The sequence below is a fragment of the Lepidothrix coronata genome, unplaced genomic scaffold (assembly GCF_001604755.1).
Source record: "Lepidothrix coronata isolate B3197 unplaced genomic scaffold, Lepidothrix_coronata-1.0 Scaffold10, whole genome shotgun sequence".
Classification (NCBI taxonomy): domain Eukaryota; kingdom Metazoa; phylum Chordata; class Aves; order Passeriformes; family Pipridae; genus Lepidothrix; species Lepidothrix coronata.
Genome location: NW_016690190.1, coordinates 6,140,157 through 6,157,732, shown reverse-complemented (window position 1 = coordinate 6,157,732; position 17,576 = coordinate 6,140,157). Strand labels below are relative to the sequence as shown.

Here is a 17,576-nt window from a genome sequence, read left to right as displayed (position 1 = left end):
GTGTCAACTATTTTAAAGAAAAATCTGCATCTCAACCTGTTCTCAATAAGTCTACTTGCACTCTTGAATCCAAAACCTGTGTCTTTCACGAGAACTGTACTTTCCATCATCCGAATTTAAAACATCTTACAGCTCTCAAAACGCTTTCAAAACTGTTCCTGAGCTTCACAGTAGTTATTGGTGATGTGAAAACAGCATTAGGAGAAGGACCCAGGAACCCAGAGAGCTGCCTCTTTGTTCTCAACAGAACACTGCAGTAGCAGTAGTTTGTATTGTAGTTTTGACTTACATGCAGCAGGCTGCTGACAAATATTTGTGATTTCCCTCTCAGCCCTTAACAGTAGGGATAAAAATAAGTACTGATGAACTTTAAAAGTAACTATGCCAAATAAAGAAAAAATGTCTTGCATCCTTATCTAACTATTCCCAAGAGCATTCTCAATGTCTAGCACTTAATCCACTGATTTACTAAAGGACCTTACCAACTGCTAAAGCAAGGATTAGCTGTATCTAATTCAGAAGGAGTTTTAAGTTGCCTAAATAGAAAACTAAGCCAGAGGAGCAATCCCGAAGCAGCCGTAACTCCTGACAGCCAATGCCCAGCGACTGTTTTGTTATCACACCGATACTACGGAAAAACCCAAGTCCTCCTATAGAACTGATCAAATATTCCACCGAAGCACGGGGGTTAAAGCTTTGCTAATGCTGTACAAGGGAGCTTTCTCTTTCCTCATATGTTCAAAGGCTGCGGTCAGAGTTTTGATTCAGTGCGTAGTACCGCTGCACTAGGGAAAGGTTTTCACATCAGGAAAAGGTTCTTCCCCCAGAGGGTGGTTGGGCACTGGAACAGGCTCCCGAGGGCAGTCGTCCCAGCACCAAGCCTGACAGAGCTCAAGAAGCGTTTGGATGATACTCTCAAGCACATGCTGGGATTGTTGGGGTGTCCTGTGCAGGGACAGGAGTTGGACTCGATCCTGATGAGTCCTTTTCAACTCCATATATTTTACGATTAACTGCGGGATGCCGCGACCAACACTGCCCACGAAATCTAACGTGCTTTCCTCCAAGTTCCACTCGCCGCGCTGCCGAACGGGACAGCGGGAGCCCCGGGCGCCAGTGCCGCCCGTCCCTGCGAGCGCCGGGGCGCAACCCCCGCAGGGCCACACCAATGTCACCCCCTCCCGAACCGAGCTGCGACGCCCCGGCCGCGCCAAGGGCCGGGCTGCCGCCCTGGGGAGCGCTGCTCCGGGGGTCCCGGCACCGCGGGCACAGCCGGGCGCGGGCAGCGACCCGCCCGCCCCCCATTCCCCCATCCCAGTATCCCGTCCCCGTCCCGGGCGGGCGGTCCCGGCGCGGGGCAGGGGCGCCCCCCGCCCCTGCCGGCGGGGCCAGGCGCCCCCGTGCCGCGCGCGGGGCGCGCCCCCCCCTCACCTGGTTGAGCTCGTTCTCGGCGGCCACGCGCAGCTTGGGGTCTATGGTGCCCTTCAGCGCCTGGATGATCCTGTTGGGATCCATCGCGCCCTCCCCCCCGCCGGCGGGCAGCGCTTCCCCGGGGCGGCAGAGGAGGCGGAGGAGCCGCCGCTAGCGCCGCCGCCGCCCCCCCGTGCCACGAGCGCGGGCCCGCGTCCCGCACCCCCCCCGGCCCCTCGCCACAGCCATTCACCGGTTTGCGACAGATGGGTATCGGGAAGCGGGCGCCGCTTTACGGCCGCGGCGCCGCCTTCTGACTTCGGGAAGGGGTCGGCGAGAGGTGGCCGCCATCTTGTTGTACGGACAAGAGCGGGCCGGGCCGGCGCGCGGTGGGCGGGGTTTGCGGACCGTGGCTCCGTGGGGGCGGCCATGTCGCTGTACGGAACACGGGCGGCACCTCCCGCCGCGCCCCTGCGCGGAGTATTCTTCACTTAGGACTTAAACCTCCCAAATTTCCTAGATTAGCAGAACCTGAAAAGGGTTTGCTTACCTTAATGCTGTTCGTACGTGTAAGTGGGTGGAAGGTGCTTACCCCTCAGGTTGTCAAACACAAACACCACTTCTAACTTCAAACACCACCTCTAACGCTTCTAACTCAAGCACCTGACCCACCCTGATTCTCCACCTCTGTCGTCTTGTTTCTCCCTTAAATTCTAGAACACACAGGTGAACCAAAGTAAGGTTTAAGCATCGGCACAGGTCTAAGAAAGATGTCTGTCAAAGGTGTAGTTACCAGAAAAACCTCATGACTAATATGACCTTGGTGAGCCAAATACTCTGGTTACTTCTGCAGGTGATGTTTTACATAACATTTACAAACCAGAGACGTGTGATTAACTGTTAGAAAGAACAGAAAGACTATTTGCTGTGCTTAGGAAGAGTCAAATGGAAGGGCAATTACAAGATCATCCCATTATATTGGTGCCTTAAGAATACAATGGGACATGTTATTTTTTCATTGTAATTACAGGATAAACAGAGGAAGATGTTAAAGCAGGTGGCACTAGGGTGATTTAATAAAAAAAACCCTCCAATTTGTCCCTTAGTAACTTTGTCTCTAATTAGGAAAGAATCGAGCTGTAACAATGAATTGCACCTACCAAGCACTTGGAGATCCTGGGCTCTCTTGTGGTTTTCATCACTTTTTGAAGTGTTGCAGAACACCCGATCATTATCTTTGTGTTTTCCAGTAACAACAGCTCTACAGCATCCAGCACGAAATTGTAGGGACTTTCATTCACCTTTCCTTTTCTTCTTAAAAGCAGATGAGAATACGCTCTGTAATCATAAAATAGAAACAAAAACAATGTTAGTGTAAAAAGTATGTCAACTATGTAATCGTTAACTATGGCAATTTTTTGTTATTTTCCCATTTTGGTTAAGATAGTAAATAAGACTAGTCCAGTGGAAACTGCCCATTTCAAAGATCTTGGATCACATATCATACCCAAACCAAATTACTTTAAAGGATTTGTGGTGTTCTCTCTCTACTCCCTTTTCCCAAAACGGGATGTTATGGACAGTTTAAGAGCAGACCTGTTTCATTCCATTTCTGTGTATTCATCTGTGGTGAGAGAACTTAAAAGGTATGAAATTTATTTGTTGAAAGACTTCAGTCTTGCAGAGCTGGTGACAAAAAACACATCAATAGAGAACAAAACATGCTTAAAGGCTGTTTTAATATCTTCCTCAAATTTTTTTTAGAATTTTATTGCACTTACTACCTGTATGTAAAAATGGCATTTTTAACACACAACACTGATTACACAAAAAGTGGAAGAGATTTTACACCTGAGATTTGGCTTTTAAGACCTGCTTTTTGTGCTCATAGACATCAATGAGGCAATGCCAGCAAGTCTCCAAATCAAGTAACATCCAGTTCAACAATGCTTATTTTCTTTGTAATATGTCAGCAGTGATTTAATTGTGGAATTATTGTTGCAAGCATTGTAGTCTACCCGTGTGCTGGATTTTCTGTATGCCTGGTACTTCTTTCTGTACAACATGAACCTCCATAGATACCAATGGCTATGTTATTCTAAAAATAAGTTTAGTCATTAATTGAGATATTTTTATGTAACTTCAAAAACTTCAGGATGAAAGTAACTACTTAGAAGCAAGAACTCATATTGTTAGAGCAAAGATTCTGTTAATGCTTTAGGCTTGACCTACTTCAAAATTATGGATCTGGAACTGAATTAGAATGGTTGGGTTTTATTTATTTATTTTTTTAATTTGGTTTGCTACTCTGCAAATAGAGAATCTGAGGTAAAATTCTGAGATTTGCTTGTCAGCTCTCTAACTGCTGGTGATTGAAGTCCCAGTGTGAAAGAGATAAGTGATATACAAAGAAACTGAAATCAAAAAATTGAAATCAAAATTGTGCCAGCATACAAGTACGGGGGGGGAAAAAAGGAAGATAGTACCAGGGAGATACTGAGATATGGGAAAGCAAAGATTTTTTTTTTTTTTAAAGCTCCAAAACATTCCAGGTGCACTATAACAAGAGTTTTATACAGCATTTAGAACAAACAATCTTATTTTGAAACCGAGTTGCTGAAACCAAAGATTTTTAAAGCAATGCAAGTTTGACTTCAACAAAAATCAGACCAAGCTCCTGACAGACTTGCCATCAAGATAATCTGATTAAGTTCAAGAACTTGGGGAGGTGGAGGAAAACTACAAAAGCCTTACATATTGCAGGTTACTTCGAATTAGTCTTTTGACTTTTGGTGGTTTAGAAATGCGTGTGGAGTCTCGGCTGAACACGATGTGTAACACTTTCTGCTGGCATAGAACAACAGCTCCCTTATCGTGCCAACCAAGTTCCTCTACGACAGCATCTGGTTCTAAGTTGTAGTTATTAGCAGACACTCATGGAAAGAAAATGATCTTTGTGTGATGTGCTACAGGCTAAAAGTGATCCTCTGTTTTCAGTACAGGGTTTACCTCATTGCAGTAAACTAATGACAAAGTGACTAGATCTGTACTTAGCATAAAGCCTTTGATCCATACCAGCCACATCTCAAACCTTAGTCATCTAAGGTCCAAAAGATGTATGAACTGATAGGTTCATACCTATCCAGCTAGGTTAGTACTTCACCATATTATTTTTCAAGTACCACACCACCTGGATATGTTCAGTCCACAGATACAAATTTATAAGTTTTTTCATTTTTAACAGGATTGTCTATAGTTGGGAGACAAGACACAAAATTAAGTTGATCAAGGACTTGTGAACAAGTGCTTAACTGGAGTTAACTCATTTTTATCTGGTTATGGTACTGTATCTTTCCAATTATAATACACAACAGACTTTTCATATCCTCCACAAAACTCAAGCAATTTTCTCAAAAGACATGTATAGATTTGATAAAGAATTAGCGAGGATGATCTGCAGCAGATAAATGTATTCCAGTCCTCCAGATACAAGCCTTTGATCAGAGTTAAAATTCCAAAGCAATCACCCCCACTGACTGTTTCATTGGAGCAGCTGTAGATAACAAATCGGTCAGGGAGGAGAAGGTGCATAAACTGAACCAGTACAACAGAGCAGTGACATTCCCTGCACCACCACTGCAGCCTGCAGGATGGAGGTTTCCCTAGCTGCAGGCAGTCAGCCATGGCAATTCTGGGAGGTTATTGGTGATGTCCCCTCACTTCCATAGCCTGGGGGAAAAAAAAAAAAAAAAAAAATCACAGAAGTACTGGTACCCTAGTGCTTTGAAAACTCTAAGAAGGAAACCTGTTATGGTTTAACCCCACAACCAGGCAGCTCAGCCCCACACAACCGCTTGCTCACACCCCTGGCAGGGGGATGAGGGAGAGAACTGGAAAGGCAAAAGTGAGAAAACTTGTAGGTTCAGATAAGAAGAGTTTTACAGGTAAAGCAAAAGCCATGCTCAAGCAAAGCAAAATAAGGAATTCATTTACCACTTCCAATGGGCAGACAGGTGTTCAACCATTTCCAGGAAAGCAGGGTTCCATCGTGTGTAATGGTGACTTCAGATGTCAGACACCACAACTTGAATGTCCCCTTCTCCTTCTTCCCCCAGCTTGTATTGCTGAGAGCAACATCATAGAGTCTGGGGCATCTTCTCTGTTAATTGGGATCAGCTGTCCCAGTTGTATTCCTTCCCAGCTCCTTGTGCACCCACAGCCTAGTTGCTGGTGGGGTGGTATGAGAGGCAGAGAAGGCCTTGACACTGTGCTAGCACTGCTCAGCAGTAACCAAAACATTGCTGTGTTATCAATGGTGCTTTGGTCACAAATCCAAAACAGAGCCCCATACCAGTTACTCTGAACAAAATTAACTCTCTCCCAGCCAAAACCATTACACCCACCCATTTCAGGGTAATTCCGATATTTCACTGACCTCAGGAGAAGGAAACATGGAAATTCACTCATTCCAAATCAAAATATAGTGTTAGTTCCTTACCCTTACAGTTTATCTTTAGCAGGACACACAAGAGAACTAAACTGGAGAGAATTTACGTGGTATCTGATTTACAAAGCAAGACAGCAGAAAGAAATTAGCAGAACTGTGATGCCCCTTTGTATGTTTTAATTAGACCTGACTATCATTCTTATACAGTTGGGGCATTTTTCCTAATGCAACAGTTCAAGCAACTCCATTTAACAATTACTGAGGAAAAAGGTGCTGTCAGACAGTATTTACATCAAGTCTATGCAGTGTTACCTCAAGTATTTTCAAGTTGTGAAACTCACCTATTAAACGGTTTGCCCAGAAGCAGAATAAAGAACTAGGCCATTCGTCTGGACATTCTGAGGTAGACTAAAACTGTGTCAGTAAATGCACTGAAATCTTCTGAAATACTTTGAGAAGATTTCAAAAAGTATTCATCTAGAAGCATAAAGGATGAGTTATCAATACCCTAGGTCACATTTTTAGATGTTTTGGAGACTAGAATAACAAGTTTTCTGCCCTTGGACTTTGGCCAGCTATTGGTACAGAAAAAAGGTGCTTTGCTTGGTCTTCTGCAGTATTTTTTTTAAACACAGCCTTAGCTGTGTTTGAGGTTCGGTAACAGCCTTTTGAGTTGCTTCTGCTCTGAAAGCTTCTTTATGATAGCACCTGTTCAGTTGTGCTTATGCTCCTTTTTGTAGCAGAGGTTGGCAAAGGCTGTGTTCACAGCTGACTAGAAACAGTGAAAACCAAGAGCTGTAGATGAAAAGGTACTATAACCCATAGCATAAAATTAATCATATTTTTAGTTATTCTAAGGGAAGAGAATTGTCCAAGTTTTGTATTTTGTTAAATAAAAAAATACCAGGAGAAAACAAGATATTTTACTTTAAAGTAGCTGCTACTGTAGGGTTTATTCTAATTCAGGCCGATAAGGCCTAAAAAGCTTTGTGTTTTTGAGAAGCTGTGACTTACAGTCAAGTTCGCTATCAAGGAATAGTACAGTTATTAGATTCATCATATCCACACAATTCTGGTTGTACTCTTTTTAGTTAGGGATTTGAAAATCCGTATTATACAAATGGACAACCAGTTCTGAAAGTAAGATGTTTATCTCTGATACCTTAAAGACACGCTAGGTAAAGATACACTTTGCTAGAACTACCAGTGAGATATAAGATTAGTCTCAAACAAATGGTAACGTGGGTCCACCAAGCAGTTGTGCACTGACATTAAAGCAGTTTGAAGTGCAAGAGATACCCTGCTGTACACACAGTAGGGCTCACTTATTTACCAGTCCCATCAGAGACAGCCTGGGAGAAGGGTGACTCAATGCCCCACATGTCTAAAAAAAAATAAAAAAATAAAGCTTGTTGTAGGTCTGTGAAAAAAAAGCAATGGAAGTCTGTCTGGCCACAGCTGCAAAGCTATTGCAAGCTGAAAGTTATCTTACCACTTCTGCCTGCCTACCATATTTCTCAATCAATTTACAAGGAGAGTTCACATTCTGAGGAAAAAGTGCTAATTAAGCTGCCACTTACTCTGTTTTGACTGCTCTAGAAATAAGGCTCTTCACTGGCTAAAGTCAGAACTAATGTGTTTAAAAACACAAAATAAAGGCATAGTGTACAATAGTTACGGCTTGACGTTTTTGTAGTGCTAAAAATTAAATTCCCTAAAGCTTATCCTACCTAAATATCTCAACTCAAAATTTGCCAAAGGAATTAAACCAAGACCTGAAGTATGGTCACCATTTAAAAAAGTCTGTATGAAAACCAAATCTGAGCTTGGAACAAAATCAGGATCTTTATGTCAGTGACTTTATGTCAGAAGTCATGCCAGACTTGTTTTGGCACCTGCATGGTAGCAAGGGCAAAATGTTTAAAGTTGAAGTTGTGAAACCAGTTACCTGGAAACAGCAGCTTTATATCAGGTCTGAAACTTATTAAATTCAGGGGTTTACTTTTATTTAAATAAGCAGATAGCTAAGATGCCTTTACTTTGTATAGTTCTAGTTCAGCCTTAGATATACCAGTCAGGCTTGTGCACTGGCTACCTTAGTACCCTCAGATAAAGTGCTTCTTACTGCTAAAACAATCTACTGAAGCTTTTCAAAGGAGGAAGAGACAGTGACCTACCTTCTTACTAGTTCATATTACCATTTTAAACATCAGAATTATTTATAGTATTTGACACACACTGCAGCTCAGACAAGGACATACCTCATGTCTTTTCAATCCTCAGGCCACAAGGGAGTGCTGAAGGCTGGTCAAACCACCCAATAGCTGCAAGAAAGGAGTTTCAGAAATGCTTCCTAGCACTTGTGTTCAGGTTTGATTTAAATTGCAAGCAGCACGTTTTAAATACAAAGTTCCTCAGCAGCCTTCTCTAATGAGGAGATAACTTGCATTACAATCTGATTCAAGTCTCGAGGGTGAGGGAAGCAATACACATTTATGCTTCAGAAGGGTGAATTTTAACTTTAAAGTATCTTGGAACTGAATAACACTGTGAGCTAGCCCTTCAGTGAGTATTTTGAGGTTTAAGAATTTCAACTGCATCACTACTGAAGGACTGATGCTATGACAATGTTCGATTTGGACAGGATATGTATATGGAATAAGTAGTCCTAATTAAGTATGTAGCATTTCACTTCTCATTTCTTGGCCTTTCAGTTAAAAAGAAAGAAGGTATATAATTAAGTCTTGAATTCATTTTGATCAAGGGAACACTTGATGAGGACATCAAGCAGGAACTAAATAATCCAGTAATCCCAGTTAAACACAGATTACCCTGAATAACTGAAACTTGAAGATCAGTTCTATGCAATAATATTCATGTATCTCCCACATCAGGTATAAGCTCAGTGATATATTTTAAAATTGAAACCACGAGCAAGATTAATACTAAAATGCATATTAACTTGTTTTATTGAGGCACAACAAGGCATTGTGAATAGCCCATACTTGAGGCAATCAATAGTGTAGTAAGCTGGACATTAATACAGTTTAGGGTAAGTGCAAACAATATACATTCACAGCTTTATTAGCAAGGCTACATCACAACTGATAAAGTGCCAAATTAGTGCTGATTCAGTACCCCAACTCCATGATTTCACCTTGCACAACAGGACCATCATTTCCCCCCAATAATGGAACCACATATCCTCTATAAAGTCAGTAGTAAGTGCAAAGCTAGTCCCACCCCCCTCCACCAAGGTGTTTGGAGCAGCTCTTTTGTAAACATCGCACTGGATTTTAGTCCTGATAAAGGAGGTATCCCGAGAAGGTGGAGTATTTCCAGCTACTTCCATAGATGGCTCCCCGGTGCAGACGTAGCCAGATCTGATCCCCCTGGAACAGCTGCAGGACTGCATGATTACTTGCTGTTTCATGATCAGGAGCCCCGTCGTTCGCATACGCTGACACGAGGACCTCTTCGTTCTTCATGAGATTCACGTACAGCGGAACATTTACAGCCAGTTTCAGCATGTGGAAGATGAAGACATAGGTACCATTCACCGGACAGTTGAACCTACCAAGCTGGATATCAAAAGTTTCTCCAAGGTTGTTCAGCAACAGGTCAAACACAATGGGCTGGTCTAGAGTTCCAGGGGCCAGGTTGGATGTTCGAGCAGCAGAGAAGGCGACTCTCATCTGCTGCGGGAGCGGGTAGACGTGCACCGGGAGGATGGTGGCAGCTTGGCTCGTCACTGGCATGTCCACAGGGGTGATGCTGCGGGAGTCTCCCTGCCCAGAGTCCCCACTGTTAAAGGTTTCATTGTCTCGTTCTGGACTGCTCACCTGAGAGGAGTCACTCCACCCTGCTGTTAAAAATCATTGGCACAGCGTTAAGTATCAAAAACCAAAGTATACACTTAGGCCTGCAGGCGTAATCTTAAGCACCAAGTGCGCAGGCTTCACAACAGGTTTGTCTTTCAGCACAGCAAGTTAAGGGACTTCAGTGAGAAGAGAGCTTTGAAGCTAGTTTACATTCATCACACTTGCATTCAGCAACATGGGACATAACTTAGCTATGAGCAGTTACTTCTTATACTCCTAAGTAGGAGAGGGCAGTAGATTACAATAGCTTTAGCTTTACTTTTTCACATATATCAGCATAGAAAGCATATGCTAACTTCTGAGGGGAGAAAAAAATGTAAGTTCAAAAAAAAATTGCAAAAGTTAGAGCCAAGTAGTCATTTAGTCACCTTCAAGATCTGAATTTTTACTTCAAGTTACTCAACACCATTCTTCTAGAGTTGCATCTTTACTAGTCCTAACTTATGATGCTAGAATATTTTAAGCCTGACAAACTAGAGTTGCTTAAAGTTTTCTGCACTACATTTCCCAAAACAAAGTGTTTAATCTTTTCCAGTATCTAAGTTAAAAGGGTCTAGAATGAAACCATTAATAGATCTGAGAAATTTAAAACAATCACACTCAAGTTGCAAACCATTGCTATTTCCACTGGAAAGCAACGTCTTAAAAGATAATCGGTGAAACTAAGGAAAGTTGCTATGACATCTTAATGCTCATGAGTACTTCTGTCAGCTGTTAATTAGCCACCATCTCATTTAGTTCTCTTCTGATATATATTCTATGAATCCTCCCTCAAACTGAGAGATGACCTGCTTCCTCCTAAAACAGCTTCCATGATATGGTGTAAATTCCCTTTATTCTCTGAAGTAGTGATCTACAGCTACTGTTCATCTCACTTCTCACCCGTAGCACTAGAAGTCCAGCTTTTTCCAGCCCATACAGTAGGATTAAATAATCTTGTTTACAACTTCTCAAAATATATGCTATTTTGTGCTTGGTTTCAAGCAGCTAGTCTTACTTATTTCTTTAGGTTTTATACTGCACCACAGAAGTACAGAATAAGCTTGTATTACCAAACACACTATTTTTCATAGAAAAAGTTCTCTTCCAAAGTGTCTGGGATCTGATATCTTACCCAGAATCAAGAGAAAACACAATTAAGGGAAAGCTAAATGCTTCTTCCCTGAACACAGAGAACCACCCTATGTGTGTTTTCCTAGTAATTTTATTTGTGCAGTTCAGTAGGGTACCATTGTGTCAGAACTTTGATACGTGAAGACTCCAACCTGAGAACAGTGAAATTAAATCTGCTGCTATGCAATGCTGTCTAAGAACAGTACTCAAGCTTCCACCTAGCTCAGTTAATTCATACTAAGATCAATCTGTTATGTTGGTGATGGTGTGCTGTTTTTCACACTATCCATAACACCCCAGCTGCTACACCCAAGCACGTCTATGTACCACTGGGAACCTGATGTCAGCCTTACCTCTTGAATTTGCTCGAGGACCACTAGTTATCCCACCTCGTTTATAGCACTGCTGGTAATTAACATCCTAAAAGAGAAGAATAAGGAAGATGGCTGTAAGCAAATCTGACATCAAGTGAGGCAAATATGCTTTTTATTTTTTTTTTGCACAACAAATTTAATCTCTAGAATAGGCAGCGATGGAGTTTAGAAATAAGGTGTAGATAAAACAGCCTTAACCATGGAAAATTTACTTCTATAACAGCTTGTATAAAATTAAAGAGCTATTTTGATGCTTGTTTAATGCAAGTTACCTTCTGAACTATGCACTCAATTGAGTTCACTGAGCAAACTCAGTGAACCTTCAAACCTCAAGTCTGTTAGAAGTCCATAAGCCTGTAGAGACCTTCACAGACTCTCCTCCCATCAAGAACCTTTGTTTTCTTACTTCTTATTTGGTATTTTGCATAACTGCATTTTCAGCTAGTCCATTTAGGGGTTCATTGTTTTACATTACAAAGTCATTTTAGTGTACCAACTTTTAAAATAATAAAACAGACTCATACAACATCTTATTTACCATCTGTTTGCATTTCAAAGACTCCTTTCAGACTAAAATTCAACCTGTTGTACAGAAATGTTATCTGTCTGAATTGACTTAATTCAACTGCTGTCTACCATTCCAAAAAAAGAGTTTTGCCTAGGAAACAAAACTAACCTCTAGATTGTAAGAAATAGTTCACCTGTTAAGATTATGAAAAATTATCATATTAGAAGACTTAGCTCCTCTACACTGGAAGGCTACTGGAAACAAAGTCAATACTTACCCTCTGAGAATATGGCATTCCAGCATAATCTCTACCAGGGAACTGAAGCTGGCCATAGTTGCCATTAGTTATTGAAGCTGAACCTCTGTAAGCATCAAAACCTGTTCAAATAACATTGATTATTCAATATTATTCATTGTTTGGTTTACACTACAGGTTCAGAATATAAGTAGAGCTCTTTTTTGGCAATTATGTATATTAAGCTATGCATTAAAACAGCTATTCTTAAATTCAGAACTTGGAACAGAGTCTTACTACTCCTTTAATAAAAGCATTTCATTAGCTACTCATAACTATCCACTGTGGATATATCAAAATTGCATGTTTTAAAATATGAACAGACCCCAACAATTGCCTGTGATACTACTGGGATTTCCCAGAACAGCTGAAAAGCTTGCTAGATCCAGAAACAGGATTTAATGGAGAATTAAGAAATACTTTCTTTTGCTATTACATACAACTACCACTGTCATACATTTTGGTGCTACTACAATAATTTGCTTCTTGAGCTAATAACTCGTTACTTTAAAGTATTAACTTGAGCTATTATTTAAATACCAAAGAAGACTGCAAGCAATCTCATACTAGACACCACCAAACCCTTAACTGCTGTTAAATTAGACCTATAGAATTCATGTGGTACACATTCCTACCAGGTATGAGCAGGCTCAGCCCAATAACTGAAGGAACTATCACACACTAAGCACCCTTCCACTTGAAAGTGGAACAGACCACAGCTACCAACAACCTTAAGTTAGTATCTGCTGAAAGTCAGCTGAAACTTTCTGTAATACTTCAGCTTGCAGCAAAAGAGCAACTGGTCTGCAGAGACCAAATAATCCTCCTCTTATAACTCTTCAGTTTGTTTCTAATCTGGAAGGGATCTTCACTACTGGGAGCCTGTCCCCCATCCTGGTTTCTGCTGGTAATATTAAAGCCAGCAGTGCTAAGCAAAGACTATCTTGGTTTGGGCAAATACTACAAGTGACATCTGATGAGAAAAATGCCTGCCCAGACTGTCAGCAAGACAGATGCCAAAAGAAAGAATAGAAGTGGGTAAGAAGTTCAGAACAGTAAATGAAATAGAGTCCATACAATTAGGTAATCTAATAACCTATTAGTGAAAGTTTCTGTCTTCATAATTAAGAAGGCTATGAAATTGCTCTGCCATTTGACCTGAGAATCTCAAGTACAGGGACCACAAATCAGAATGAACTTCCTTGAATTCTACAAGAGGACTCTGTTCTTTGCACATTGCCCTTAAAGTCTGGTCTTAAGAAGTTTCACATACAGAGCTTGAATTTAATACTGTGTTGTGTTAAATCACATTGCAGCGTTAGTACAGCAAATTTTAAGGTGTTAGTAAATACAGACATACCTTTGTAGCCACCAGGGGAGCGATATGAATTAGCCAGTGACCTTCCACCTCTAGCAGATCCTCTGACAGACCCACGACTGTTAAGGTAAGGCTGAGGGGGTCTGGGAATAACGTTAGCCTGTGCTGGATAAAAGGCAAGGCTACCGTTGCTAACAGGAACAGCTCCATCAGATTGATAGTTCACTGCTTAAAACAGAAGGCACAGATGAATTTAAAGCTTTTTCTAACTGCAATAAGTTACCACACCTAGAAGCAAGGGCAGGATTAGGATGTTCAGAGACTGATTAAGCTGCTCTGAATATTCTGTTCTTCTGCCCCTCCATTACTTGAAATAAGTGGGGATCCCTTCCTTAGTTTTGTAGAGTATAATGCTTGTTTAAAGCCACTGAGAGCCCAGGCTGTCAATGTAAGCCTCTAATGCATTCAACAACTGCAATATTCAGTTGCATAGGTGAGAACAAGCTTGCTAGCAGCATGAAAAAGCCCAATTTAGATTAAAATCAAGTAACATTTGATTAAGAATTGTCACTTGGAATCAACACTGTTTTACTAGCAAGACCACAGTGGTTTATCTGATAAACTAGGTCACCTCAGTATTGACATCCTTCAGAATGATGAGATAAACTCAGTCTTATCTGGATAGTAATAAGATAACTATGGAAAACAGATATTTGGGTTCAGTCTCTTCAACAGACATTCCTACCACACTAATTAGGCAGTTCAGCCCCAAGCAACACATATTCAAGAATGCTTTTCCCTCAGAGTGGTTGAATGGTTAGTTTTAGATACAGACTTTGCAATTATGAGTGTATTTCCACAGGACCATGTTTTAAATCGATCCAAGAAGCTTAAAACTGATCCAGAGCAACAGTATAAACCTTTTTGAGAGGTCTGTGCAGAGCCACTGCACAAGGCTAACCAAAAAATTATGATTCCCATCAAAATATGCACAGAAAGCTGATCACCTGTACTTTCAGTGATGAGAAGGAACATTGAAGCTAAACATGCTTTCCTGACTTCTGTATTTATATTGTTCTTTGAGTTCTTAATCTTCATGTATCTCACTGACTTCACACACTATCAGTCTGTTTCTACTCTAAGTCATGTGAAAATCACTCTGGCAGAAAAACAGCAGTTTTAAATGACCTTGAGTCATTTGGTTTGATACTCTTATGAACACAGATCCCTGGCTGTTGCTTTCTTTCATCCTGAAACCTCTTTCGGACATTTAGGGGCTAGTACCATGTCAAATTTAGTGTCAGCTACATAAATCCACCTGGTGCACTATCTGAATGTCAAGCAGGTCAGGTTTGTGTTGAATACAACAGCTCAAGACCACTTACTAAGTTCAGTATTCCTCAGGTCAGACTGAAAACTTAGCCCAACTTTTTTACTTAGCATTTAGCAAGTCCCAGCACAGCACTATTACAAGAGACCAAATTAATGGTTCCAAATAAGAGGATTTCATCATTGCTTAAATTCCAAGAAAGCGATTGTTTGACTGACAAGTATCACTACATACTTGAATTTCTCACCTACTGGGAAATTCAGGCATGTAGGTGACACAGTCTATTTATCTAGTAGAGAAACAAGTTTGAACCAGCTTTTCATCCTGCTAGCAGTTTTGAAATTAAGTTTATATACCATTGACTACATTAGAGGTGATGTAAACCTCATGTTAAACACATATAGCACCTGTTAACAATTTCACTGTCAGAACTCACAGCACATGATAATGAATTAAGAGACTATTATACACTGAAGATATTTAAAGTCTACTTGAATTTCAGACCCAAGTGCAGTTCTCACCTGAAGACAGAGATTCTTGTGAAAGAGAGGTTTGTTCTGCAACATGAGAAGATTGCAACTGGCATTGAGGAGGAGTCTGTGTACTTGCTGTAGAGAAACTCTGGTTATATCCTGCTGAATACGAAGAATCCTCTTTAATTTCCTGGTCCTTACGTGGAGGCAGTGGTGCATTCACTTTAAATACCTACAACATATTTGAAGACAAGTGTTTAACACTACCAGCTAAAGTCTCTGCCTAGTGCCACCACCCTGCTACACTGTGCTTCAAATCCATATGCTTTTTAGCATATGTTTCCTAGAACACCAACTGTTTCTTAGAAATAATCAAAAATACTGTACATAAACCCATCCTTTTCCCTCTCAGTAAACTTGTGGAACACACACCTGTTTATGTAGCTACTCCCCAATAAACAGCTTGATTAACTATAGCTACAGTACTTAATCAACTGAACAGTTACCATATAAGCTATTTTCCTTCTTTGGGAAATCCTGTTAAATTCATTCACCTGTCCTACAGCTCACCCTGAAGCTGGGACAGCCTATAGTGAGAGGAGATATATTTGAGAAGAATTTAGGTCTTCATATATGTCTTGGAATCTGATATAATACTACTCTCCAATCAAACACCATACTAAACAGCCTTTGCCCCTTCAGTCAACTGGGCCTCAACTCTCCTACTCATTTAAAAAGTTCCCAGGAGTAAACACAACCTAGGTAACAGTCTTGTAAGTCAAATGTTATAGCCTGGGCAGTACAATGATGAGCAGATATTACTGATAGTTTAATCTAATCAACCAGAGTTCACTCACTCCAGTGACTGTATTGCTTTACAACCAGTAATACAAAATTACCAGAAATGATGCTGCCAAAAGTGACAACTACTATCGACATCAAATAGGAAAAAAAAAAAGTCTATTTTAAGTAAAAAGGGTCTAAATTTCACAAAAAGAACTGTCAGCAGTACTGATACTAGATCTAGAGTGGTATCTGACTATTTCCCAAGACTATAAACTCTTTGAAGACAGACCAGGGTAAAACTACAGCTAGATGCAGAGAACAGCTTCACAGCTTGAAAATTCTTTTCATTTTCAGAAGCCTCTATAATTAAAGCAGGAAATGAACACACTTCTAGGGTCAAGAAACTAAGTCTTGCCTCTAAGAGGGAGTCAGCACAGAAACTCCTCATGATACTGAAGTGCTGAGCATAAATTTTGAACCACTGTAAAATGAAACAGACTCTGTTGATTTCTTATTTAATTTTTGATATTTCCTCTGGTAAAAAAAGAATGATCCAAAGCAGTTCACTTTCTAAAAGAGGTTTGAAGATGCTGTGCAGTCAGGCTGTCAACACCCACATCCTGAAGTATTTTTAGCAAGTGGTCTACTTTTTCCTGCAGTGAAAGTTACAGGTGGAATTTAAATATAGGATTAGGGCTACAGGTCAGGTCTGCCTTTAAGCTTCCTATTGATGCCATTGTGCTTATTGTTCAGACAGCTGAGGACATAATCAGATACTTGCATTACTGTCACTGATACCACTATCTGGCAAGGAACTGTCTGACTCCCGACTCTCTACTCAAATCCAATGGCTGTGTTTTCCTGGCAGCAATGAGAATCTAAGCAATGTAGGGAACAAGAAAACCCTGCACTGGAAAGTTAAAGGCTGCTGCCACTACAAGAGGAATGAACAGCCTTGCAATTTAGTGACAGATGTTTGCTAGGTTTACCCAAAAATCCCAAAAGAAATCTTGAACATTTAACATATCTAAAAACATGGCATTAGTCCAAGTGAACTTTCAGTGGTACCATTATGATCAAAGTACTCCGAACACAGACAATCAGAATGACTGAGACCAACATTCCATATTTATACCATGACAGATGCTTATCTTATAGACTGGGTCCCCAAAAGACTCTAGATTCTTGACCATAGCATGCTACTATTTCTCCACTTTCAGGAAAAATCACCACCTATCCCCTTAGCATAATTTAAATAGATCCAGCTCAGAAAGTACCATCTCCCTACCACTTGCCCTATTTGTAATGTGTATCAAAATTCTGTACCTCTGAGCTAGGTTCTACTTGAAACTCTTCTACACATACAGAACAGCAAGCAGAAAAAGTCAATGCAGTGATTTTACCATAGACCACATCAGGATGTCACTGAAGTTTTAGTTATTAATTCCTGTGCTTTGAGCAGTTATTAGCTACCGTATTCCACCAAATCCTACAACATATGTCTCAGTACAAGAAGATACTGTCCAGCAAGTTGTAGAGCTCCATAGGCACCTTTGTTGAAATAGAAAACACCTTTGGAGAATCAGAGTGGCCTCTTTCTAAGCTTTCTTTCCAGCAAGATCATTAAATGAAGGGTTAACA

The 17,576-nt window shown here is 40.8% G+C and overlaps 2 protein-coding genes across 7 annotated transcripts in view; both read right to left on the bottom strand.

The window, feature by feature from the left end:
• Positions 1–1,555, bottom strand: part of IPO8 (importin 8) — a 48,599-nt gene extending 47,044 nt beyond the window's left edge. The window contains exon 1 of one of the 2 annotated variants that reach the window (XM_017804807.1): positions 1,432–1,555. In XM_017804807.1, the coding sequence (XP_017660296.1) occupies positions 1,432–1,515 (84 nt within the window). In that variant the 5' untranslated portion in view covers positions 1,516–1,555. The remainder of the gene's footprint in view (positions 1–1,431) is intronic. The other variant, XM_017804806.1, reaches the window with a different exon arrangement.
• Positions 1,556–8,808: 7,253 nt separating this feature from the next.
• The window catches only part of CAPRIN2 (caprin family member 2), a 34,271-nt gene continuing 25,503 nt past the window's right edge, over positions 8,809–17,576 (bottom strand). For 2 of the 5 annotated variants that reach the window (XM_017804932.1, XM_017804936.1), the window contains 5 exons: positions 15,198–15,381; positions 13,389–13,574; positions 12,011–12,111; positions 11,205–11,271; positions 8,809–9,722 (listed from right to left, as the gene is read on the bottom strand). In XM_017804932.1, coding sequence (XP_017660421.1) covers positions 9,154–9,722; positions 11,205–11,271; positions 12,011–12,111; positions 13,389–13,574; positions 15,198–15,381 — 1,107 coding nt within the window. In that variant the 3' untranslated portion in view covers positions 8,809–9,153. The remainder of the gene's footprint in view (positions 9,723–11,204; positions 11,272–12,010; positions 12,112–13,388; positions 13,575–15,197; positions 15,382–17,576) is intronic. The other 3 variants (XM_017804934.1, XM_017804933.1, XM_017804935.1) reach the window with 3 other exon arrangements.